The sequence below is a fragment of the Moschus berezovskii genome, chromosome 24 (assembly GCF_049115385.1).
Source record: "Moschus berezovskii isolate FMDL1 chromosome 24, NW_MosBer_1.0, whole genome shotgun sequence".
Lineage (NCBI taxonomy): Eukaryota > Metazoa > Chordata > Mammalia > Artiodactyla > Moschidae > Moschus > Moschus berezovskii.
In genome coordinates, this window is record NC_142483.1 from 2,395,938 (window position 1) to 2,421,151 (window position 25,214).

The 25,214-nt window shown below is 61.7% G+C and overlaps 1 protein-coding gene across 1 annotated transcript in view; it reads left to right on the plus strand.

The window, feature by feature from the left end:
- FBLN2 (fibulin 2) overlaps positions 1-22,752 on the plus strand; it is a 67,309-nt gene extending 44,557 nt beyond the window's left edge. The window contains 16 exon segments of the mRNA XM_088831551.1: positions 296-407; positions 1,734-1,863; positions 3,141-3,321; positions 4,547-4,756; positions 5,349-5,355; positions 5,357-5,460; positions 6,114-6,215; positions 12,575-12,709; positions 14,701-14,838; positions 15,306-15,449; positions 15,562-15,690; positions 16,029-16,154; positions 17,938-18,054; positions 18,744-18,872; positions 19,684-19,807; positions 21,942-22,752. Coding sequence (XP_088687677.1) covers positions 296-407; positions 1,734-1,863; positions 3,141-3,321; positions 4,547-4,756; positions 5,349-5,355; positions 5,357-5,460; positions 6,114-6,215; positions 12,575-12,709; positions 14,701-14,838; positions 15,306-15,449; positions 15,562-15,690; positions 16,029-16,154; positions 17,938-18,054; positions 18,744-18,872; positions 19,684-19,807; positions 21,942-22,299 — 2,246 coding nt within the window. The 3' untranslated portion in view covers positions 22,300-22,752.
- The last annotated feature ends 2,462 nt before the right edge of the window (positions 22,753-25,214 follow it).

Sequence of the window (25,214 nt, forward strand, 5' to 3'; positions counted from 1 at the left end):
GGTCCCACTGGGCTGTCCCCTTGGAGACGGAGTGGGTCCGTGAACCCCGCCTAGCCGGTGGTCGGCTCCCCCTGGCTGGACTTACCCGCCTGGGCAGCTCTGCAGAGACGGTTGTGCTTGCGAGCTGCGGGCTGGTGGTGGCCCGTGTGGGTGGCAGCAGGCGGGCGAGGCCCCTGCCCAGCAATGGGCAGGGATCTGGCCGGGCGCTGGCAGCGTCCCGTACCTGCCGGGCCTGCACGCCTGGGTACCGCGGGCCCCCTCAGGGTGCTGACTCTGGCCGCGTTGCCACCCACAGTGTCCACGAAGGACCTGATCGAGACGTGCTGTGCGGCCGGGCAGCAGTGGGCCATCGACAACGACGAGTGCCTGGACATCCCCGAGAGCGGCGCTGAGGGTGACGTGTGCAGGTAGGGCGGGAGCCGGCGCCGTGTCCTCAGTCCCGGACCCCGCACTGCCCCGGAAGCCCGCTGCACCCACATCAGGTGCCTGGCCGGGCGCTCTCCAAGTGTGGGGAGCTCCGGACCGGCCCTGAGAGCCAGCCCACCTTGCAGACTAGCGGCTAACGGTCAGAAGTGGGCAGCTGGGAGCAGGTGACAGGGGCCCGCCGTCACCCGGGAACAGATGGCTGCTTCTCTCACCGCTCCTGGGACCTGCTCAGCCTTGAGCCTTGATCGCTTCTTTTGATGGTTGCTTTCAGCAAAGGAAGCCTTTGTACCCACGCCCTCCCTTTGCCAGGCCCAGGGACCGTCCTCTCAGACATTCACCCCCTCTATTCCTGGGACGTGCCGTCTCGTCCAGCCTACTCCTCTTTCTACATAAGGTTCAGAGAGGGCATATGATTCACCCCAGCCACACAGCTCGTTGGAGATTGGCCTGGATTAGATCCCGTGTTTCCTACTGTCCTGGTGGCTCAGATGGTAAAGAATCTGCCTGCTCATCTGACTAACACACACACTTTCCTGCTCTCCACCCACCATGCCTCTGCTGGGTACTAAGCTGCTCAGTCGTGTCCCACTGTCTGTGACCCCATGGACTGAGGAGCCCACCACGCTTCTCTATCCATGGGATTCTCCAGGTAAGAATACCGGAGTGGGTTGCCATGCCCTCCTCCAGGGGATCTCCCCGTCGAACCCGTGTCTCTTACCTCTCTTGCATTGGCAGGTGGGTTCTTTAACTACTGAGCCACCACCTGGAAAGGCCTCTGTTAGAAATATTCAGATTCTAGCCTTGTCCGTTTGCTTTTGAGCTGCCTAGGAGTTAGGGTGTGCAGTATTCATGAGCCTTGAACCTAGCGGTCTAGTGCTTGCTTGTATTCCTCCTGTGATGGGAACCTCACTACTTCATGGGCAGCCATTTCTGTCACCGGATGGCCGTTGCTGGGACATGGCCTTCCTCAAGTGAGGCTGAAGCCTGCTTTTTCATTCCCCCAGTCTTGGGTGCTGGTCCATCAGCTCTCTCAGCCCTACAGTTACTGGAGGCAGGACCAGGGACCCTGGCCCCTACCATTGGCCCCCGTGGGGCCCAGGCCTGAGTCACCCTGATTAAGCTGAGAACAGAGCTCGTGTCACTCGGTGGGGATGTGCCGTCTGGCTGCTGCCCCAGCGCCAGCAGGGACGCTGCCCACAGTGCACCTCGGCGGGGCTTCCCTTCCCTGAGCCGAGCATCCTCCGGTGGGAAGCGGGGTCTCTGGAGGACGGGGTGCTCAGTGGGGCTGAGGCGCGGCTCTGTTGCAGGACGGCCCAGAAGCACTGCTGCGTGTCCTACTTGAAGGAGAAGAGCTGTGTGGCCGGCGTGTTGGGCGCCAAGGAGGGTGAGGCCTGCGGGGATAAGGACAGCGACGCCTGCAGCGTCTCCCTGTACAAGGCAAGCTGCCCCGGGCTCACGGCCCCAGCCCGCACGTCCTCGAGGGCAGAGGGAGCGGGCAGGCGTGGGGCGGCAGGGGAAGGGCAGTCCTGCCCCTGCAAGGAGACGTCGCCAGCTACCCATGGACCCATTCATTCGGGAACGTTGATGGAACACACCAGCGTGCGCTGGGCCCTGTGTCACGCGTTAACAGCACAGAAGGGGTCACACAAAACCCCTGCCCTCACCGGGCTTTCTTTTCTCCCCTTGTGGCCTGATCGTGGCTGCTCTCAGCCAGTGGCTCTGCTGGCTAGATCTAGGATGGCCATCACTTGGGACAGTGTTTCTCTGCTCCATGTGGTCCCGGTATCCAGCAGGCTAGCTTGGGTTTGTCCAGGTAGTAGCTGGGCAGGTCTCCCAACACAGGAAGTAGAGGTGTGCAAGGCCTTTTGCGGCCAGGGCGCAGAAGGGCACGCCGTCACTTCTGTCTCCTCTTGTTGGCTGAAGCAAGTCGCAAGGCACAATCAAGAGACTGGGAAATGAATCCTCTCTTTCACTAGGAGAATCTGCCCTATCACACTGCAAAGACAGAGGACACAGTGAAGAGTGAACAGCTGGGGCTGTTACTGCAATCAGTCTGCCACAGTAGTTTAAACAAATTAAAGGCTTTGATTTTGGAGGCAGGCAGCCTGGCACAGTGAATCTAAAAATATCTTTGAGCACCCAAGCTTCTCTATGTCTGCTTGACCCTTTTTAGCTTGTAGTTTCCATCTTTAAGGTCACCTCATGACACAGATATCTGCTAGAGCTCCAGCCATCACATCTGTTCCAGAAAGGAGGAAGTAGGAATGCAGAAAGATGTATTTTCAAGTTGAATTAACCCCAGTTAAGAGCTCTCTTGAAAGCTTCACCCAGTGACTCCTATCTCTGACTTCAAGGGACCATGGGAAGTGCTGTCTTTTACGTAGCCTGAATAGAATTGGAGTCTGCTGGTAAATATGGGGACAGTTAATGGGTGTGGCCAGGGGTTAACTTGTAGTTCTTTTCATAAGAAGTCATGAATTATTAAAAAACACTTGCACTAGCTGAGCCAGACACAGGACATGGGGACAGGTGACACGTCTGTCCCTGGATAGCACGTCCTGGACAGAAGAAGCAAGATGAGGGTGAATCCGCTCCCATTTATCAGCCCCTCCTCGGAGCCTGGGGCCTGGAGTGAGTCCCATGGGCCCTCGGGCCATGGGGAAAGCAGGTGGGGAGGTCTGTGGGCTGGGCAGTGACCATACGTTTCTCTCCAGCAATGCTGTGACTGCTGCGGCCTGGGGCTCCGCGTGCGGGCTGAGGGCCAGTCGTGCGAGTCCAACCCCAACCTCGGCTACCCCTGCAACCACGTTATGCTCTCCTGCTGTGAGGGCGAAGACCCCCTTATTGTGCCTGAGGTCCGCCGGCCTCCGGAGCCTGAGGCTATACCACAGAGAGGTGGGTGCTGCTCCCCAAGCCAGGCGTGGGGGCCAGTGGGTGACAGGGGACAGCTGCTGGGGCTTCAAGACAAGGCTGGTGCCTCTGGCCTTCTGTGGGTACCTCGGTCACCTTCCCAAGGTCTGCTCTGGACAGAGTTCTTCTGTGGCTTCCGATGATAGACTCCTGTTATTTTCAAGAGGGTGGTCTCATTCACTTTTCTAGTCAACCATCCATTCTGCCAACTACGTACCACCCATCTCCTTCCGCTCGCCACCCCCCACCCTCCAGTTTGCTTTTTCACCTACGCGGCCGCACTTCTTCCTCCCCATCCTCCCATCTGTTTCACCCAGCCCCCACCAATCCTCCGGTCCGTCTTCCTACCACTCATTCCCTAACCCTCTCATCCACCCACCCCTCCATCCAGCCAGCGAGCCAAACACTCACCTGTCCATCAACCTGTTCACCTACCTGCTCATTCACGTACCCGTCCATCTGCCCACTCCTCCATCCGTCCACCCACCCACCCCCCATCCATTCATCCGTCCACCCACCCGCCCCGCCATCCGTCCATCCACCCCCCATCCATTCATCCATCCACCTACCCGCCCCTCCATCTGTCCATCCACCCGCCCCGCCATCCGTCCACCCACCCGCCCCTCCATGTGTCCACCCACCCGCCCCGCCATCCCTCCACCCACCCGCCCTTCCATCCGTCCACCCACCCGCCCCTCCATGCGTCCATCCACCCGCCCCTCCATCCGTCCATCCACCCCCCATCCATTCATCCGTCCACCCACCCGCCCCTCCATCTGTCCATCCACCCGCCCCGCCATCCCTCCACCCACCCGCCCTTCCATCCGTCCACCCACCCGCCCCTCCATGCGTCCATCCACCTGCCCCACCATCCGTCCATCCACCCCCCATCCATTCATCCGTCCACCACCCGCCCCGCCATCCGTCCACCCCACCCGCCCCTCCATCGGTCCACCCACCCCCCCATCCATTCATCCGTCCACCCCCCATCCATTCATCCGTCCACCCACCCCGCCCCTCCATCCGTCCACCCACCCGCCCCTCCATCGGTCCATCCACCCACCCCTTCATCCTGCATCATGCTGTCTCAGCTGAGCACGTGGAAGCTTCTGGGGAGGACCTGATCAGATTCCCTGAGGGCCTGTGGTGTGGTCTCAGCCACTCGCTGGGGCCAGCCTGGCTCTCATCACGACCATGGACCCCCGCCCAGTTTCAGAGGCGGAGTTGGCGAGCCGGGAGGCCCTGTCGCTGGGCGCGGAGACCGAGCTGCCCAACAGCCTGCCGGGCGACGACCAGGACGAGTGCCTGCTCCTCCCAGGGGAGCTGTGCCAGCACCTGTGCATCAACACCGTGGGCTCCTACCGCTGCGCCTGCTTCCCTGGCTTCTCGCTGCAGGATGACGGCCGCACCTGCCGCCCAGGTGAGGGCCCGGGCGGTGGGGGCGGGCCTGGCCCTGCCAGCAGGGCGTGGTGTTCCTGGGATGGGGGTTATAATCCTTCCCTTCCCACCACGCACATGTAGGAACCCACAGTTGCCAGGGTCCCGAGCGATCGGTTTGTGAGCCCAGGCAGATGGCTTCCTCCTGGAGCTCCATCTACAGGGGAGCCCCAGCACCCCGCCCTGGATTCAAGCTCAGGGCCAGGACCTGGGCCACAGAGGAGGCCCCCATGTCCCCAAACTGTGTCCCCAGCACTAGGCCTGTGGTGGTCAGGCCCCAGCACCCAGTCCAGGAGGACTTTCTCCCTGCTAGCTTCCAGGGTAGAGTCATCTGAGTCTAGAGACCCTTTCCTCTCCCTGCCCCCCACTCTGATTAGCTGTGAGATGGATCTTGCCTGAAAACTGTTCCTCCCTGAGCCTCCGTTTCCTCTGCCTTAGGATTGGGTGGGGGGGGCGGTGTGTATGTGTGTGTGAAATGAGCCACCCCCGCTCGAGTGCCCCGAGTGACACCTGTAAGGGCCTGAGGTTGACTGCAGACACAGGACCCCCTCGCTTGTCTGCTCTGCCCGTGACAGATGGCGGCCCCCAAGCCGGAGGCCGCCGAGGAATCTGCTCAGAGGCCCGAGTCCTCCCAGGTGGCCTCCAACACCATCGCATTGCCTGTGCCACAGCCCAACACCTGCGAAGGTAAACCTGGCTGCGGGCAGGTGGGGAGCTCTCTGGGGCTGGGCGTGAGCAAGGTGGCCCTACCCAGGGTTGCCTCTGCTAGGTTGGCTGAGCTAGATGTCTGCACTGTGAGAGGTGAACTGGGGGACGCGGCCTGGGACAAGCATGTGTGGTCCCCGGATGGCCCGTCAGCAGCCTTGAGTCTCAGTTTCTGTAAAACCGAGGTGTGGAATCCCCGCTTGCCCAGGCACCGTGCGGCCTGCATTCAGCGACACACGGGACGTTCTTCCCGGCATCCCTGGTACTTGAGGGAGGAGTGGGTGATTGTGGCAGAGCCCAGACACCAGCAGGGAGTGAGCAGGGAGGGGAGGCCTTAGGGAAAGGGTCAAGCGTGGGGTTCCCCGGCTCCTGGCCCCTCCGTGTGTAGGCTGGAGCCAGGGGCTCTCTGACTTCCGGGTGGTCTCCTGGCAGACAGTAAGGAGTGTGCTTGCAGCACAGGAGACCCGGGCTCAATCCCTGGGTTGGGAAGATCCCCTGGAGAAGGGCATGGCAACCCACTCCAGTGGTCTTGCCTGGAGAATCCCAGGAACAGAGGAGCCTGGTGGGGCTGCAGTCCATGGGGTCGCAAAGAGTCAGACAAGACTGAGGGGCTAACGCATCCAATTTCCTGGCAGACAACGGGCCCTGCAAGCAGGTCTGCAGGGTCGTCGGGGACACCGCCATGTGCTCCTGCTTGCCTGGCTACGCCATCATGGCAGACGGCGTGTCCTGTGAAGGTGAGTCCCCGCCACAGGCCCGGCATGGGGGAGGTGGTCCAGGGCTGAGCCCCGCTGTGCCGAGAGGAGGGAGCAGGCATGGCTGCTGCGACTGCTGGCAGGGCAGGGAGCAGGCATGGCTGCTGCGACTGCCGGCAGGGCAGAGAGCAGCTGAAACCGCTGCCACACCACGTGCCAGATGTATGTGCAGCCCCGGTGGGCACGCGGGTGAGTGCAGCCCCGCCGCCCCTGGAGCAGGCCTTCTCAAACCTGAGTGTGCAGCCAGTGCCCTGGGGGCCTGCGACCACGCCGATTCTGAGAATGCTACCTGGCCCCAGAGCTCCAACCCAGTATGTCTGGGGAGGGCCCCCCCTCCCAACCGGCTCTGTCCTTGAGGGTCACCCCATGTGAGTGGCCTGTCTTGGCTTGTGACCGCCTTGCCCCTGTAATGGTGAGCACTCCGGAGTCTGAATCTAGCAATCCGAGTTCGTATCTTGGTGGGACCTTTCTGTTAGCCCTGCTGGTGGCTCAGACAGTAAAGAAACTGCCTGCAACGCAAGAGACCTGGGTTCGATCCCTGGGTTGGGAAGATCCCCTGTGGGCATGCACGGCAACCCACACCCGTATTCTTGCCTGGAGAATCCCCATGGGCAGAGGAGCCTGGTGGGCTACAGTCTGTGGGGTCGCAAAGAGTTGGACACGACTGAGCGGCTAACACGCCTCCTCTCGCTCACAGCCCTTGTTCCAGCCATGGGTGAAGCCAGGACAGCGGGCAGTTCCTCCCGCTGGCCATCTGGGGAACAAGGCTGGGGCGGAGGCAGCCCAGCTGCGGGGCCTACTCTCAGAAACCATGGAGGGTGTGGGTGTCAATGACACCGCCTTCACAAAGGGGCTAGAAATGGTCTGGACGCGTGTCCCTTTCTCACCTGTGAACTTGCTCAGTCTGGGTCTAGTCCCGGGGCAGGAGGTCTGCCCTGTGGGCTGGGCCCGCCTTCTGTGAGACGGGGTCATCAGGGCGTGGTTCCCACAGTGAGCATCGCCTGGAACCCCTCCACGTCTGGAGCATAGAGTGAGCCGATGGTGTCGGAGATGCTCTAGTTCATGTTCAGGAGACATGACTCTGGTGGGGGTCCTGGGGGGTTATGTCTGTCTAGGAAAGACCCCCATCCCTGTCAGCAGCCAAAACCCACCTCCGGCCACTTGCCCGACACCGTTCTGGTGTGGGCAGAAACCATCCTCTTGCCCAGAAAGGGCAGGAGACTTGCCCAGGGTGCACAGCATGGCGGTGCCTGGCAAGCCTTTCTCTCAGATGGGGGCCAACCTGGCTCAGCTCCCCGTCTCCCGGGAACTGTATCTCTCCTGGGCCCGTGTCCCTGTCCCTCCAGGCCCCTGCTTCTCTCAACAGGGCCCCCAGCGGTGAAAGCTGTGGTGTCTAGGTCAGGGGGTGCATGCAAGGGTGTTCCGTGGGTGCAGCCTGCCCTGGAGGGGAGTCCTGCTGGGCTCCACCCTGTTTAAAATCATCCACCAAGTGACCAACAGTGACAGCTCAAGAATTGTTTTTAAGTGTCCAAATTTCAGGTTTTTCTCAGATCTTTATAATATGTGAGCCCACAGCCCCAATTCCCCTTTGGACAGAGCACAGGCTCAGCAGTGCCCATGGAGACCCCTTGGTCCCTGCTCCTGTGGATGTCCCCAGCCTGGCCCCCTAAGCACTCAGGTTTGCAGCCCCCAGCACCTGCAACTCCCCTGGCTGCCCGTGGTGGTGGACTGTCTCCGGAGCATGGGTGGGGGACAGCGTCTGGTCCCGCCCGCTGTGTGACCCCAAACAGGCTGTCTGCCCTTTCTGAGCTTCACCTGGCCACCTGTCCTTACCAGGGCTCCTGCTCCCTTATCTTTCGACTGCACAAACTCAGATTGGGCCGAAAGCCCAGAGGGTCCGCTGATGGATGGGCTGAGAGACCCCGGGCAGCTCCCTGCCCCTCTCTGGGCCTCAGTTTCCCCATCTGTCACCGGAGGCCACACCTCTCTAATGGCCTTTCTGTTTCTCCTCCCGCGACGTATCACTAGACCACGACGAGTGCCTGCTGGGTGCTCACGATTGTAACCGGCGACAGTTCTGTGTGAACACCCTGGGATCCTTCTACTGTGTCAACCACACAGTGCTGTGTGCCGAGGGCTTTATCCTCAACGCGCACAGGAAGTGCGTGGGTAAGCCGGAGCCCCGCCTGCTGCCACGGACCCCCGCTCTGCTCCATGCCGCGCCCGCCACGCCCGCAGCCACATGCTAAAGGGCTCGCCCTTTGCATGTGAGCTCTCAGCACGGCCCCCACGCTCCGCATCCTGCCCTTTGTGCCCTGGTGTCCTGTCCTGCTTCTCCACTGACCCCCTGGGAAGCCGCTCTCCCCAGGGAGGGGCCTGAGTCGGAACTGGAGCCGAGGTGTGGCCTGGCTGCTCACTGAGGAGAGGGCACTGAGGCACGGCGGGCAGCGGGACAGGACGTGTGGGGTCTGGGGCAGGGAGGCCGGGGCTCAGAGCAGGACCGCCTGGCACCTCTGTGGTCTCGAGCTTCCTCTCGGGCCTCTGTTTCACCATCTGTGAGAAGGGGGTGCTCAGGGCACTGCTCCCCCTTTGGAAATTAGGTGACATGTGTGGCGTAGCCAGAACACAAGGCAGAGTGAGCACGTGACCTCAAGCTGCTGAGGTTGTGCTTCGATGCGGCCAGAGTCCCTTCTGAGGCAAATACATGGAGCTGGGGTCCGGACGGTCCGGGTCTGTATACCCCAGCTGGGCGTTCATTTGCCGTGTGACTCTGAGCTGTGGAGCCCTCCTGTCTGGGCAGCTGGTCTCCCATGGCTGGGGGGTGGTTCTGAGGTTTTCTCAGAGGAAGCATCATGGACCTGACCAGAGAGGGACCCAGGGTAGCGGGGCACGGGGCGGACTGGGAAACGCTGTGGCAGGGCACAGGCCGAGGGGGAAGCCGTTGCAGCCGGCAGCGTGTGGACACCCTTCCTGGAGAAGGCGGCGTGGGCACGGGTCGCCAGGGACAGCAGGGGCATGGAGATGAGAAGGGCACGCGGGAGGAAGCGCATCTGCAGGAAGCACGTGGAGGTGGGACCGGCCCGCGCCCGCGCGTCATCTCTGTGCTTGGGGACCACGCGCAGCCTCACCCGCCGCCGCCGCAGACATGTTTGCCCCCCGGCCGTGGGCACAACATGAGCCCTGCGGAGCCTGCTTGCCGGCGGCTCCTCCTATCTGGGTCGTCTCTGTGTGTGCGTCTGGGCGGATGGCCCACGGGGCCCGTGAGCACCCTCCCAGGATGCGAGGTGCAGGTTTTCCTGGAGGCGTCAGAGGGGTTGCCGGGCGGCTGGAAGACGGGTTTTGGGGGAAAGAGCAGAGGTGCCTCCATTCAGCAAGGTTTATGGTCGTCCGCTCAGTCTCTCCCTCCTGTCGTCCTGCCTGGGCCCTGGCCTCCCCTTCATCCTTGAGCCACACACGTTCATCTCGTCTGTGAGTGCTCGTCCTCTGCGTCAGTCTCTCCACAAACGTGTTTTCTGTGGTGCGTTTGTCAGCTCCAGGCGTGTTCTCTTAACTTCGGCTGGTGAGATGGGTGCCCAGGTGAAGAGTGTGGCCTCTGCGGCCAGACCGCCTGGGTTCAAGCCCTGGCTCTGCCACTTTCTACTTGTAGGACCCAAGACCAGTCGTTTAATCCCTCTGAGACTCAAGGTTCTTCACCTGTGACAAGAGAAATAGCATCCACCTCCAAGGGTCACTGTGCTGGTTAGCTGAGCCTGTGTAGAGAGTTTGCTAGAGTTTGATATCACAGTAATGACTCAACAAGTGTGTACACTGCGGCAGCCAGCATAGGTAGTGAGCTCCCCATCCCTGGAGGTATGTAAGCCAAAGTGGGACAGGACTGAGTGGTGCCGAGTCCATAGGACTTCCGACAGGCTGGTGACCTCTGTGGGGGAACCCCCTGTGCTTTTCTGTTGGCCTGTTGTGCCCTGTCCTTTGAGGACTGTCGTGGGCCCTGGGGTAGAGTATTACAGGTGGGCCGGGCTTTGGGAAGATGCGAGCCCTGGCTCTGCGGCCCACTCCGCAGGGGTGAGGAAAGGGCTGGGCACTCCAGGCTCTGTCCTTGCTGTTGCTACGTGCAAGCTGTGGGACTGTGGTCCAGTCACATCCCCTCTGTGAGACCTAGTTCCTTAGTGGGAAGGAGTGTTCAGGGCTACAGAAGGGCTTTCCTCTATGCCAGCGGTCTGCACCCTTTTTGGCACCAGGGACTGGTTTTGTGGAAGACAGGTTTTCCACGGGGAGGAGGGGGATGGCTCAGGCGGTAACGCGAGCTATGGGGAACGGCAGCAGAGCAGTGCCCACTTGCCCACGGCGCACCTTCTGCTGTGCAGCCCTGCTTCTGACAGCCCGCCGACCAGTGGGGTTGGGGGGCCCTGCTGTAAATCACTGGATCCCCAGTGAGCCATGCAGTCAGTGGAGTCTGCTGTCATCCCTCAGCATGCTTCCTCCCAGGCTCCAGAGCAGAGTGGGGACTGGGGGCAGGGGGCTACTGACCCATGACGTTTCTGGTGTCCTGAGAAAGTGTCAGTCCAGCCTGTAAATCAGAAGTCCCTATCTCGCCGAGCCAAGCCTTTCTTGGAAACTGTGGGTCCAGAACCCCCTTTTCTTCTTCCTCATCCCCACCCAACCAGGCTTGGCTCGGCTTATACACCAGTTGGCTCACCTGGGAGTCTGGGAGCATTTCTTTTCTGGTGGCTCAGAAAATAAAGAATCCACCTGCAATGCAGGAGACATGGGTTCAATCCCTGAGTCGGGAAGATCCCCTGGAGAAGGGAAAGGCTACCGACTCCAGTATTCTGGCCTGGACAATCCCATGGTCCGAGGAGCCTGGTGGGCTGCAGTCCATGGGGTCGCAGAGTCAGACACAGCTGAGTGACTAACACACACTTGCCCCACGGCCCGGCACCCCTCCTCTCTGCCTTGTCCCCGCCCTGCTTGTAGGATCAGCTCTGACCTCAGTGTCCCCGGAGCGACCCTGACATTCCAGCCCCCGAGCAGGTGGTGCTTCCGAGACCGTGCAGCCTTCCTCCCCAGTGTCTCCACCTGCCCATCCCCTCTCTCCTGCCAGCTCAGGGTCCGAGGCTGTGGCCCCCATGCGGCTAGGCCACCTGGGCTTAGCACAGAATAGGTGCTTGTTAAGGTGTGTGCAGGGAATGAAAGAATCAGCAAGGACTACTGTGCCTCCGCGGCAGGGTGGGGTCAGCACGCAGTGTCCTCCACGTGCTCAGCTCCTGCCTGCGGGATGTCTGCATTGATCACCACCCTCTGGGTCCCCTCTGCCCTCCCCTGGGCTACTTCTCGCTCCTTTGCTGGCGTCTCTGCACCACCTGCTCCCAACAGGAGTCGGGCCTAGGCCTCTTCTGTGCCCATCCTGCCCCCAGGTGACCTTAGCATCCACCACTCCCAAGTTCCCAGCTTCACTGAGACCTGTTCTGTGAACTCCGAGGCAGGACTCCAGCAGGCCCTTGACCCTCAAACTCAGTGTCACCTCCAGGGCTCCCAGCCTTCCTCTGTGAGCCTGCCCTCTCAGCTGGCCCCAGACTCAGCTGCCCAGCTGCTTGGCCAGGAAGCTTTGGCAAGACCCCTTGGCTTCCTTTTCCCTCTCTCCTTCATCTTACCCATCATAGATCTGTTGCTTTGACTTTCACATTGTTTTTGGAATGTGACTGCGTCTCCCTGCCTGTGTGGATGGCAGCCTCAGCCCCTTCATCTCCTATTCTATGAACCCCTCATCCCTGGAGTGTTCACACTCAGCCAGGGGCCCATGTTACAAACAAGTCAGTCCACTCTCCTCCTCTGCTGGAACCCTCGATGACTCCTGCCTCCCCCCGCATCTCCTGATCCTCTTCTTTTCCCACACCGCACCATCTGGACCCTACCCTGAACCTGCCCCCTCTGCCTGGGATGTGTGTTTGGCTCATCCTGGATCTCTTCAGATGATTGCTCAAGTGCCTTCTGCCCTGATGACCCTTCGTGCCCCCCACCCCCACCCCCCACACTCCTGGTCTCCTCCCCACTGTTTTTTCCATAAGACTCCGGACCACCCTCCCTCTTAACGTTTATCTGTTGGGCTTCCTCCTCTGAGTGTCCCCCGTGGCAGGGTTCCTGCCTGTCTTGTTCACCAGGTACCCTGGGGCCAAGCACAGTGCTGCTGGCACCAGGCACGTGCTCCATAAATCTTTGTTGAATGGGTGGTGGCACAGAGCCTGCTGCTGTCTGGCAGGCGAGCACCTTGAGGGCGGGGCTGGTCGGCTGGTGCTGTCCCCAGGACCACCCCGCAGCCCCTGACGGTCTGGCCCTCCCCTCAGACATCAACGAGTGCGTGACAGACCTGCACACATGCAGCCGCCGCGAGCACTGCGTGAACACGGTGGGCTCCTTCCACTGCTACAAGGCCCTGACCTGCGAGCCGGGCTACAGGCTCGAGGATGGCGAGTGTGCAGGTGAGGAGGGCGGGCTGCAGGCCCCGCGCCGCCCCTCACCCTGCCCCGCCCTCTTTCCTTCCTTCGCCCCGCCCCCTCGCCCAGCTCCGCCCCGCCCCCTTACCTTGCTCCGCCCCACCCCTTACCCATCTCCGCCCCGCCCCCGCCCTACCCCGCCCTCTTGCCTTCCTTCGCCCCTCCCCCTTACCCATCTCCACCCCGCCCTCTTGCCTTCGCCCCGCCCCTTTACCCAGTTCTGCCCCGCCCTCACCCAGCTCCGCTCCGCCCCCCGCCCTTCTCCGCCCCGCCCCCTGGGCCGCTCAGAGCTTGCTCCCTCCGGAAAGTTCCAAGTTTCAGCGTTTTCTGGACAGTTAAGAGAATCCACAGATGATGGTGTTTGGGGGCAGAGGTGGCCTGCAAACTGGTGGCGGGGGGAGGGGCGAGGTAAACGTATCTGGGTCATGTTACTCTCCTCTCCATGCCTCTGTTCCCAGAGGAGTCATTTCTGTCCTTTTTAACCAGAAGATTTTAATCTCAGAAGAGAGCGAAGTTCTGCTGAGCCCTTTCAACAGCTGCTTCCCCAGCTTCGTTTATGGGCCCGGCAGGGTTCTGGGTGGTGGGGGTGCTGTGGGGCGTGTTTCTCTGTCTGGTCTCTTGACCAGGGAGGCAGGGCTCGCAGGCACACCAGGATGGCAAGGCTAAGACTGCGTTTTGCTTTAGGTGGGGCTCCAAAGAGGCCAGCCCCTGTGGGGGTGATGTTGAGGCGGGGACCTGCAGAATGCAGAGCCCCTGGGAAGGGTGCCAGGAACACAGGTGCCAGCCCTTAGGGGAGAGAGGAGGAGGGGGCCTTGGTGCAAGGAGCAGAGGGAAGTCTTGGCTGGGGGCACACTGCCAGTGGAAGGAGGGTGCTGGGTTGGCAGGCCCAGGTAGGCAAGGACTTGGGAGTCTATTTCACACATGATGGGTGACAGTTTGTTTTAACTGAAGACATCCAGAAAGATGTCACCCAGAAGGTGAAACCCAGAGAAGTGCTCCATTGTTGCAAGCCCAGAAAATTCTGATGGGAAGCAACTCTGAGTTGGTCATGAGCTCAGCGAAGTGACTGAATACATTCTGTGCCAGGCCCTGAGCTGGGCTCAGAGCAGGGGGGGAATGAGCTGACAGGAGAGGAGCCCAGACCCCTGTTTGCACGCCTGTGCACACCCACGCAGTCCCAGGGCACGCGCAGACCAATGGCGAGCCCCGTTAGAGAACCCTGACCCCTGGGGAGGTCCTGCCTCCCTGGACGCCCGGGACCCCTGCCCCTCTGTTCCCAGGGCCTCCTCCTTCGACCAGAGTGGCAGGGCAGAGGCTGTGTCCTCAGGCTTCCGGGGGTCCTTGGAGGGGGTCCTCGAACACAGCATGGGACCCCTAGAGACTGGGCTGCTGTGGAAACCAGAGGGGTGGACGGATGGACAACAGACAGACAGACGCACGAGGTGGGCCTGGCCGTCAGGAGGCTGGCGGAGTCTTGGCCGTGCCACGAGCCCTGCATGTCGCCTTTCTACTCCGTCCTCGGCTTCCTCATCTGGGGAAACGGCCCAGCGTGCCTGCTGCAGGGTGGGGGGGCACAGGCCGGCACTTTGTAAACTGTGGGTGCTGGGCGGCAGGGGCGGGCCGTGACCTGCTGGGGCCGCACGGCAGCTGGGGACAGTGGAGACACGCAGGTCTGGTGGCTCCATCCTTGGAAACTCCAAGCCCAGCGGCCCGGGAGCAGCACCAAACTGTGCCTGTGCCTCAGTTTCCCCCATGCAGGAGGGGGCTCCTCGTGGTCCTGGCCCTGGGTTCCCTTGCACACTGAGTAAAGACGTACGTCTCGCAGTGCCCGGCAGTGAGGGGGTGACGTTGTCACTGCTGCACGGGCCACGGCAGCACCCCGCGCTGCAGGAGACGTTCGTAACATCAAGGTCGTGGCGGGGATGTGTGGGCACGTGCCTGCCAGCCCCTGACCCCCAGCCCCATCTCTGTGGCAGACGTGGACGAGTGTGAGCTGGGCACGCACAACTGCCAGGCGGGCGCCGTGTGCCACAACACCAAGGGCTCCTTTTACTGCCAGGCTCGGCAGCGCTGCCTGGAGGGCTTCCTGCAGGACCCCGAGGGCAACTGCGTGGGTGAGCGGGACGGGGCCTGCCCGGCTGTGTCTGCCGGGGGCGGGGGTGGGGGTGGGGGTGGTCTTCAGGGAGGGTGCTTGGGGGGATGGGCTCTGAGGGCTTTAGAGATCGGGAAGACCTGTGTGGCTGCCCTTCCCTCCCCCAGTCTCCGAGTCCCCTGTGAATGTCAGTGCCTGGGCCCCCAGGCCTTTGCAGGCGGAAGCTCCCATTACCCTGAGCTGTCTGATCATGGCTGAGTTGCTTCTCCCCTAGTCTGTTTGCCCCATCTGTGGGACTGGGCTGGATGAAGGTGTATCACATCTGTTTTGCCCTGGTCAACAGTGCCCGGCTTCTGGGAGGGAACACCCTTGGTTCCTGGGACACAAGCACTGGGGGGTAGTCTGACCTTCTGACCCAGACCTGGGCTGGCCTGGGGCCCCGGGAGGGGCTGCACCCGGCTCTCCCCGTCACCCGCACCCCCTCTGCAGACATCAACGAGTGCACGTCTCTCTCGGAGCCGTGTCGGCCCGGCTTCAGCTGCATCAACACGGTGGGCTCCTACACGTGCCAGCGGAACCCGGTGATCTGTGGGCGCGGCTACCACGCCAGCCAGGACGGGACCAAGTGTGTGGGTGAGGCCCGCCGCCCCTCCCAGCCTTCGCCCTCCTGGGGGCCCTGGGCGTGGCGGCTCCTGCAGGGGGGAGAGCTCGGGCCTCAGCGTGCCCTGCTGGCCTCCCCCTGCAGACGTGAACGAGTGTGAGACGGGGGTGCACCGCTGCGGCGATGGCCAGGTGTGCCACAACCTCCCCGGCTCCTACCGCTGCGACTGTAAGCCTGGCTTCCAGCGGGACGCCTTCGGCCGCGCCTGCATCGGTAGGTGGGGCTATGGCTGGGACGCCCCCCACCCCCCCAGCAGTGCCCGCCTGCCCCAGGCCCTGTCCAGCCTTGCTCTGACCACCTGCCTGGCCCTCTCTGGGCGTGTTTACCCAGCTGAGGCTCCCCTCACAGTTCCTCTTGCCCTCGTTTCTTGCTTTTTGGCTGTGTCTGTCCATGTGTCCCTCTGTCTTCCTACAGCACACCAGCTCTTCCTGCTCTGTTCCTCCCCATCACTCCTTTGGGTCCCTGGGTCTCTCTTCTGCCCGGAATAGGGGTGGGGGCTGGCGTCCAGGCCCCTCTGCCCTCCTGAGGCCACCCGCACCTGCCACCCGCAGACGTGAACGAGTGCTGGACGTCGCCCACGCGTCTCTGCCAGCACACGTGCGAGAACACGCTGGGCTCCTACCGCTGCTCCTGCGCCTCCGGCTTCCTGCTGGCGGCCGACGGCAAGCACTGCGAAGGTACGGCAGCCCCCTGCCCGCCCGCCCACCGCCTGAGCCCCTGACCTCAGCTACCCACCGCTTCCTGCAGGAACCTCCGTCTCAGAGCAGGGGGCTGGCTGGCTGTGCTATCTGCACACCCAGAGGTGGGCGTTTCCCTGGGCCGGCAGCGCAGCTTCTGCCCCTTGGTAGGCTCTGGTCCCGGTCACCAGTGCAGTGCCCTGGGGTCCGGGCAGGGAGCTGAGTGAGCGAGACAGGAGACAGGCCCGTGGCCCCACAGCACCCCAGTGATGCCACCCGGCCGTGTGCTGTGCAGGGGGACCAGTCACGCTTTTCCAGATCCCAGCAGCCCAGATATTTATCACCCATAAATCTTGCTGGGGTTTACACAATGCTGGTGGGTGTAAACTTGAACACGCTGTGGGGTGCCCCGGGCTGGCGGAGGGGACCTGTGAGGGGCTCCCCGCCTGTGTTCACGTGCGGTTGGACCAGGTCTGCTGGGCCTGGGGTGGGGGAGGCGGAGGTCCCAGGCTGCTCAGAGCAGGGGGAGGGGTTGAGGGAGTGAAGGTGTTGTGGGATCTCCAGCGCCCCCTAGCTGGAGGGTGCTCTCCCAGCACCTCCCCCGGAGGGGTTCTCCTTCCTTCCCTCCTGGGGAGGTGAGTTTGCTGAGACCCCCAGGCAGGCCAGGCCCCTCTCTCTGATTGCCTGGCCTGGCTAAAGAGCCGGCCTCCCTGGGACAAGTCCAGCCCAGGGGCAGCGGGGCGTCGCCAGGCCTGGCTCCGTCGCACAGCACTCGAATGGGCTCCCCACACAGGCCGTGTGGCTGCTGTTCAGTCACTGGTGTTCCCGTCCCCTTTGGGGCCCCCCGCCGGGCCAGGTGGGTGCGGAGAGCTGTGGGGGGCAGACCCCCGACCCCACCCTTGTGGTGGTCCATTCTGCCTTCACCCACCCCTCATCCCTGCCTTGCCCACTTCTCTCGGGCTGCACAGTGGACTCGGGGTTGGAACCAGCGTGGCCTCGGAGCCTGGTCGAGGAGATCAGGCGTTTACGCAGTCACTCGTGCCTTCAGGCATTCCGTGTGGAAGCGGTGTAAGTGGAGAGGCCGTGAGGATCATGGGTCAGGTGGCGGCCTCAAGGGCATGTGCAGTGTCACCCCCACCCCCACCACGGCTCATCCTGCTCTGACCCCAGCGCCCCCTGCTCCTGCACAGGGCCACCCCCACCCCAGGGCCTCTGCGCTGTACCTCGTCAGCTCCAAGGGGTGGAGGTGTTTGTCCGTTTTGTTTGGGACCGTGTCTCCAAGCTCGGCACAGACCCGGCGCTCGTCGGAGCTGGGCAGGATGAAAGAGAGGCTAGTCCCTTCCTGCACGGAGCTCGGGGTCCAGCCAGTGCTGCCTTCCCTGTCCTTCACTCACCTCCTCCCCGTCGCCCGCAGACCGGCTCTCGCCTCTCCCCCAGCCCCATGAAGGGGGTCGAGGGCAGGTCCCTGTTAGCACCTTAGGTGACACCTCTCAGAGCCTCCTGTTCACGCTGCCGTGGACCCGCAATCGGGTAGCGTCTGGTTCCCTGCCAGGGGATCTGTGTGCTACTGTGGCTGCCTCCTTCAGGCAGCAGGCCGGGCCTCCACCATTCCCGCCCCTGCCTCACTGCATGTCCCCAGCCGACCCCTTGCCTTTTTCTGGACCTCCCAAGCAGAGGTGGGAACTGATGGTCTCTCCAGAGAAGGCTCCATGTGAGCGAGACCTTGGTCCCGTCTCTGGTCTCGGCGGGCTCCTCCGTGACCCCCGGCCGGGTCTGTCTGCAGACGTGAACGAGTGCGAGACGCAGCGCTGCAGCCAGGAGTGCGCCAACATCTATGGCTCCTACCAGTGCTACTGCCGGCAGGGCTACCAGCTGGCTGAGGACGGGCACACCTGCACAGGTAACCTGCCCCCGCCGCCCGGGCCCTCCCGGAGGCACCTCCCCCGTGCGTCAGGCTCCCGGAGGCACCTCCCCCGTGTGTCAGGCTCCAGAGTCCCCGCCGGGGTTGGGGGGGACACACCGGGCACACAGAGGCCTCAGCGTCAGAGCCGCAGTCCCATCCCAGCTGTGCGGCTTCCTGGCACCTGGACAAGTGCTTCCCAAGTCTGACTTCAGGCGCCTTCCCTGCAGAGACGACGGTCATGACCTCGGCGGGGTGAAGGGTTAAGTTACACAGTTGACCTTGAACCCTGCAGGGCTCGGGGCCTCCCTTCCCCTGGAGTCATGTGTAACTTTACAGCTCTCTCTGTAGCTGCGGTTCCACGTGGGTGGCTGGCCCGAGGGTGGATCGCACAGTAGTTATTGAAAAAGGTCCCTATGTAAGTGGATCTATGTAGTCCAAACCCATGTCGTTCAGGGGTCAGCTATGCCTCATCCAGGCCGTGTCTGGTACCTGATGGGCCCTCAGCTGGCCGTAGCAGGCGCAGAGCAGCCCCGGGGGACAGGCCCTGGCATGCGGGTCCGGTGTGGCCGCGGCAGCTCTGTCCTCTCCGCCCCATTGTCCTCATCTGCAAGAAGGGCCCCAGGCTCCCCGGCCGGGGCAGGGTGGGGTGACCGGGGGTTCCCGAGAGCTGACCGTCTCTCTGGCAGACATTGACGAGTGCGCCCAGGGCGCCGGCGTCCTTTGCACCTTCCGCTGCATCAACGTGCCGGGGAGCTACCAGTGCGCGTGCCCGGAGCGCGGCTACACCATGACGGCCAATGGCAGGTCCTGCAAGGGTGAGTGCGGGGTCCGCGCCGGTGGGGTTCGGGCAGCCCCTGAGCAGGTGCAGAAAGCCTTTCACAGCCTGCTGTGCGCCCGGAGCCACGACACCGAGCGTGTGAGCATGGAGCAGCCAATGCCGCTGGTGGCCAGGCTCACCGAGGCCCACGCCTGGGGTGAGGAAGGTGGCAGTCTTTCTGCTGCTTGACCCAGCTGAGAGTCTTGGAGGCTTGGACTCTGCTTTGGGCCCTGCCCTGCGAGCAGGATGGGGATCTTGGGGCGTGGTCCTGAAGGCAGGAGACCTCCCCAGGGAGGAGCCTGCAGAGGGGGAGCCCAGGGCTGGCCTGGGCTTCCTGGCTGAAGAGTTCTTCTTATTACTATTTTGATACTATTAATTTTAATTAAAAAAATAACCAGTCTGGATTCTGTAAAAAGCGAGGATCCCGCCTGCTGTGAACAGCCATGCGGCACGTGCCTAGAGCGAGGTCTCACTCTGGAGGCCGAGGCCTCGTCTGCCTGATGGCGGAACCCAGAAGCGCATCTCAAAGCTCAGACGCTGCAGTGCCTTTGGCTCTTGAAGGCACTTCAGGCTGGACACCTGTGTCCGTTCAGACTGTCTCCCCCTGAGCCTTCCTCCCTGGTGCCAACCCCACAGAGGCTCCAGGCCCTGACTGCTGTCCAAAGTGGATGAGATGGGGGCGTGTGAGCTGTGTGCCCACAGGACCAGCCGCTCCGAGACCCAGGCCCCCAGGGCGGGCCGGGGGGCCAGACGAGGGTCTCTATTGCGGGGCCCCTGTAAACCCACCCACCGCCCTCTGTTCCCCACAGACCTGGACGAGTGCGCCCTGGGCACCCACAACTGCTCCGAGGCTGAGACCTGCCATAATATCCAGGGCAGCTTCCGCTGCCTGCGCTTCGACTGTCCTCCAAACTACGTCCGAGTCTCCGAAACGTGAGTCATCCCCCCGCCTCCTGCCCTGGCCTTGGGCCCAGGAACCCTGCACCGGTCCCGCACTGCCCGGGGCAGAGGCCAGGTAGCCAGTGTGCCTGCCTTCGCCACCTCCTGGTCTTCACGGGCCCCCTGTCTGGGGTGTGGTCTGACTGACCATAAAAGGTGCAAAAAAAGCACCTCGCAGGAAGTTTGGAGCAGGGAGAATGAAAGAAATAAGACTCTCACATAGATAAAAAAACCTCCATCCCTCTCTCAGACACATCCACACGTTCATCTTCTGCCGTGTATTGGGTTTTTCCCAACACGTAGCATCTTAATGAGTATGACAAGTAGTTATCAGCCTCCACGGTGTTTGGAGGCTCATGACCAAGGAGCAGCTGAGCTGGGTGGTTCTGCTCCAGGTCCCATGGGGCCACGTCCACTGGAGGCGTGCCGGGGCTTCAGGATTCCGCTGCCCACTCGGGGCTCTGGGCAGGAGGCCCCGGCGCCTTGCCACCTGGGCCTGTCCTTGGGCCCGGAGGTCCCCAGCCCGGGGAGGAGGCAAGTGATGGTCCTTTGTGGCCCAGCCTACTCTTAAAACCGGCGTATCATCACTTCTGCCACTGGCCATGCAGTCCAGCACCGTGGGTGCGGGTGGGTAGGTGTCACCTGGGAGGTGACCCACACGATGTGACTGCAGGAAGGGGACGTGGGGGCCGTCTCACAGGCCGGTGACCACATTCCCTCGTGACGCTTCTTGGCATTTTGCTGTATTTCCTGTCTTCTTACTAAAGAAGACAGGGCTTCCCTGGTGGCTCAGATGGTAAAGCGTCTGCCTGCAATGCAGGAGACCTGGGTTTGATCCCTGGGTTAGGAAGATCCCCTGGAGAAGGAAATGGCAACCCACTCCAGCATTCTTGCCTAGAGAATCCCATGGTTGGAGGAGCCTGATCGGTTACAATCCATGGGGTCGCAAAGAGTGGGACGCGACTAAGTGACTTCACTTTCACTCTTACTAAACACTCGCTTCCGTAGCATGCTTGCCAGTGTCAGCGTCACTGCTCTGCGCGGTGCTACCCCGCAGGCGTGCTTGGTTGTTCCGAGCTTGCTTTCTCCACTTTGCCGGCCTCTTCTGCCTCTGGTACAGCCCATCTCGGGCGGCTCTCCCTGGCACGCACACGCCCGTGTTTACTGCCTGACTGCCCTGCTGCCCCTGTGCCATGCTCACTAATACACAGTGCCAGCGTGGGTCGGTGTGCAGGTGTGGTGGGGTCTTTAGATGAGTGTGTCTGGGTGGCCGGTAGCCTCCCTTCCCTGGGTCTCTGCTGCTCCTCCTGCAACATGGGTGATAGTAACGCCAACCCCGGGGAGGGTGAGAGCACGTGATGAGCAAAAAACGCCATGCGTTTACACCAGCATGATGTGGCCTGGTGCTGCCTGCTGTGGTCCCCCCTGTTCGGCAACTCTGCTCAGAGCATCCTCTAGAACTGCGGAGCCTTGGTGCCCATATTGGAAGCACTTGAGCTTCAAGACGGGGGTTTAGTGATGAGACAGAGTCTCATTGCGCCAAGAAGAGACCAGATTATTGCTGAGCTTAGAAATCGAGTCAGGGGCTCCATGGGGTTTGGTCGTCACCCTGTAGTGTGGCTGGGTTCCCCAGCTTCCTCTGGAGCAGGTGTGACTCAGAGCTCTCTGATATTCGGAGAGGGACAAGGGCAGGCCATCCCAAGTCAGTGGAGGAAACGGCTTGGGAGAGTCCATTATGGGAGAACAGGGACTCTGAAAAAACGCTTAGAATAGTAGAAACACCATGGCCAGGGAATCCATGCAAACAGTGTAGGAAGGAAAAAAACTAGAGGTAGGGAGGTAAGAATGAAGGCAAACGGATGGAGCAGGGGACCAGGGAGGGCTGCCGCCAGACGCTGTCGCCACGCTGCCGTGCGCCGCCTGGGCTGTTACTCACCTCTTTCCGCCTGTGACGCGCGCGGCTGTTAACCCATCCTGCAGCCGGGAAAGCTGAGGTCCGCGGGGGTCAGGTGACCCAGCTGCGGCTGCTGGGGGCTGCCGGGCGGAGCTGCGGGTGGAGGCTGGGGGGGCGGCGGGTGGGGGCGGCGCGCAGGAGCGCCCCTCGGCTGACGCCCCGTGCGCCCTGCAGGAAATGCGAGCGCGCGCTGTGCCACGACTTCCTGGAGTGCCAGAACGCGCCCGCGCGCATCACGCACTACCGGCTCAACTTCCAGACCGGGCTGCTGGTGCCCGCGCACATCTTCCGCATCAGCCCGGTGCCCGCCTTCGCCGGCGACACCGTCGCGCTGACCATCACCAAGGGCAACGAGGAGGGCTACTTCGGCACGCGCCGCCTCAACGCCTACACGGGCGTGGTGTTTCTGCAGCGCACGGTGCGCGAGCCGCGCGACTTCGCGCTGGACGTGGAGATGAAGCTCTGGCGGCAGGGCTCCGTCACCACCTTCCTGGCCAAGATGCACATCTTCTTCACCGCGTTTGCGCTCTGAGGCACCGCCCGCCGTGGACAGCGCGTGCAGCCCGGGTGCCCCCGCTGGTCCGGCGCCCCGGCCGCGTGCCCGCTGGCCGCGTGGGGGGACCGGGCTGTGGCCGCTTTCCTCCGACCTTGTAAATTCTGCTGCCCTCGTTCCTCGCGTTCTGGCCTCTCCTGGGCCCCGGACGGAGCTTTGAGAGCAGTTCCAGGCCTTCGCTGGAGCCCCGTGGAAGGGGTCGGAGGATCGGAGGCTGGACATGGGGACCACGTTGGAGCTTTGGACTCAACTGGGTGACCTGTCCCCACGGGTGATAGTCTGTTTCATGTTACACTGTGATTAGCTCTTTACTTTTTTTTTAAGATCATTTTTGTGTTTCTGTTTAATTATAAAAGTAGCACATGTATATTTCAAATATATATATATTCAAATAGTTCCAAAGGGTTATAAAGTAAGAGTGAAAAAAGAAAACCTGCTTCGTTTTGTGAAGTGTTTGGGATGATGCTCCTGAGCGTCTGCGGTCCCCAGCCTGGCCCTCGCCTCGCAGTGGGAACACGCTGACTTCTGACTCTCCTTCTGCCTCCTACCCACCTCTCCTCCCAATGTAGACCTCACCTGGCTTGTCCCCTGGGACATCACCCAGGAACCGGACATCTGTGTATAGTATTGGGACTTCCCAGGTGGCGATAGTGGTAAAGAACCTGCCTGCCTGTGCAGGAGATGTCAGAGATGTGGGTTTGATCCCTGGCTCAGGAAGATCCCCTGGAGGAGGGCGTGGCAGCCCACTCCAGTGTTTTTGCCTGGGGAATCCCACAGACAGAGGACCCTGGTGGGCTGCAGTCCCTGGGGTCGCGCCGAGTTGGGCATGACTCCGCATACACGCACGCGTGGCTGGTGTCACCTGTTTGACCTCTTAACCTACCACTGTTCCACCTTACAACGAACGTGTGTGGAGCTGTTGAGCAGAGAAATTACCTAACGATTAGGCAAGCGCAGTTTCTCTCTCGGGCCAGCCGTTTTCCACCGGTGTCTTCTGTCCTTCAGAAGTCCCCGCGTATCTGACCATTGTCACTGGCTTTGTAGCCTCACCAGCGGCACCAGGGCAACGTGGACACATGGCTGGGTGGGAGTCACCTGCAGAATGAGGCTGAGCCTGGGGTCCCAGCCATCGCTAGCGATTCACCCGCCGCATCGGCTCGTGTGACCACGTGTCCGCCCGGGTTCCCAGCCTCCGTTTCACCTTGTCAGGCTCCAGAGGCAGGCATGAGCTTGGCTCCCCTTTCAGACGTCTGGTGTGATGGAGCTGAGAGAAGACATTGTCTGTTTCTCCAAGCCCCCTGAGATGGTCATGCGGTGCTGGACAAACGTAATACTGCGTTTCCGTCCTTGCATAACCATTCTTCCGTTCCCCTTGGCTGCGACTCCATTTCTGTTTGTACCCTGATTCTTCACCTCTGGAGTGGACATCGCGTTTGGCCATGGTGCTGGTCTAGACCAAAGGCAGCGGAACGGGCACCTCCCCCAGTGCACTCCATCCCCCCGGTAGGGTTGCAGACACAGAGCCAGCGGTCATCTCTACCAGCCAGCGGGTGACACGGCTGCAGCCACTGTCCGCCTTGGTCTTGCCAGAGGGGATGAAAGCATTGCCCAGCCGGTCAGGCCCTTTGGAATTCTGCCACCAGGGTTTAAAGTCTCTTGCTTAGGAATCAGGCCAGTGTTGCAGCCTTGTTCCTGGCCTTAGATACGGAAAAAGAAGGTTGAGTGACAGCATGGCACTGTCCCCCCGCCGTGGGAAGAAGTGTGTACTCGGAACCGCATTCCCTGCCTCCCCCTCCATCGCTCCAGATCGCCTAGAAAACCGAGGAATCTGTCTAGCAGGGACCTGCCTCAGTCCCCTGGTGTTGACGTATACTCAGGAAACCTTGAAAGCCGGCACTTCACGGCTTTATCTCCCCATGCCATGTTAGACAGCCAGCGTTTCAGATGCCAGTCTTAATTCTCCGTCTAAGCATTATTCCAAGGAGGAGGTCTCTGCCTGTCGTTGACACGATGGCTGTGGTGTGTGATCCTTGGTCTGAAGAAACGTGATTGGGTGGTTCAAATTAGCACACTGTGTCCTGTGCCCAGGCTCTTAGACAGTACCTTGAACGTTTGCATCTACCACTGGGCTGAATCGACTCAATAGCCACGAGTTTGAGCAAACTGGGAAATGGTGAAGGACAGGGAAGCATGGCGTGCTGTAGTCCACGGGGTCACAGAGAGTTGTACAGGACTTGGTGACTGAACAGCAACAAGTTTTAGGCAGCCCTCGTTGGTTTTCCCAGGTCCAACGGTAAAGAATCCACCTGCCAGCGCAGGAGACACAGGTTTGATGTCTGGGTCGGGAAGATCCCCTGGAGAATGAAATGGCCCCACTCCAGTATTCTTGTCTGGAAAATCCCGTGAACAGGGGAGCATGGGGGGCTACAGTCCATGGGGTCACAAAAGAGTTGCACATGACTGAGTGACCAAGCGCGCAGAATCCACAGAACACGGCGACAGTCAGCCGAGGAAGCAGACACACGGGGCGGCGCAGGGGCGTCTGCACACAGTTCCTGGTCGCGCCTTCCCGTGGAGTCCCAGGCGCATGATAACCCCCTTCCAGCCTCGGTGAGGGAGTGTCGCCATGTGGGGAAGCCCGCCCCGGCCTTGAGCGTCCAGCACCCAGTGCCGTCGGGCTGTGCAGACGGTGTGTCTGAGCGCCCCTTGGTGCCCCAGGTGTCCGAGTCACTCAGCTCCCCCCACACTGGGCCCCTCCCAGCGAGCCAAGGGCCCACATGCTCCGTGCCGTGACTGACAGCATCTTTAGAAGAGCTTTGCAGCAACATGTACACGTTGAGAGTTTTCACCCGAACTTGTAGGTTTTCAGCTTTTCTGGAAACCCCAGGCTTCCT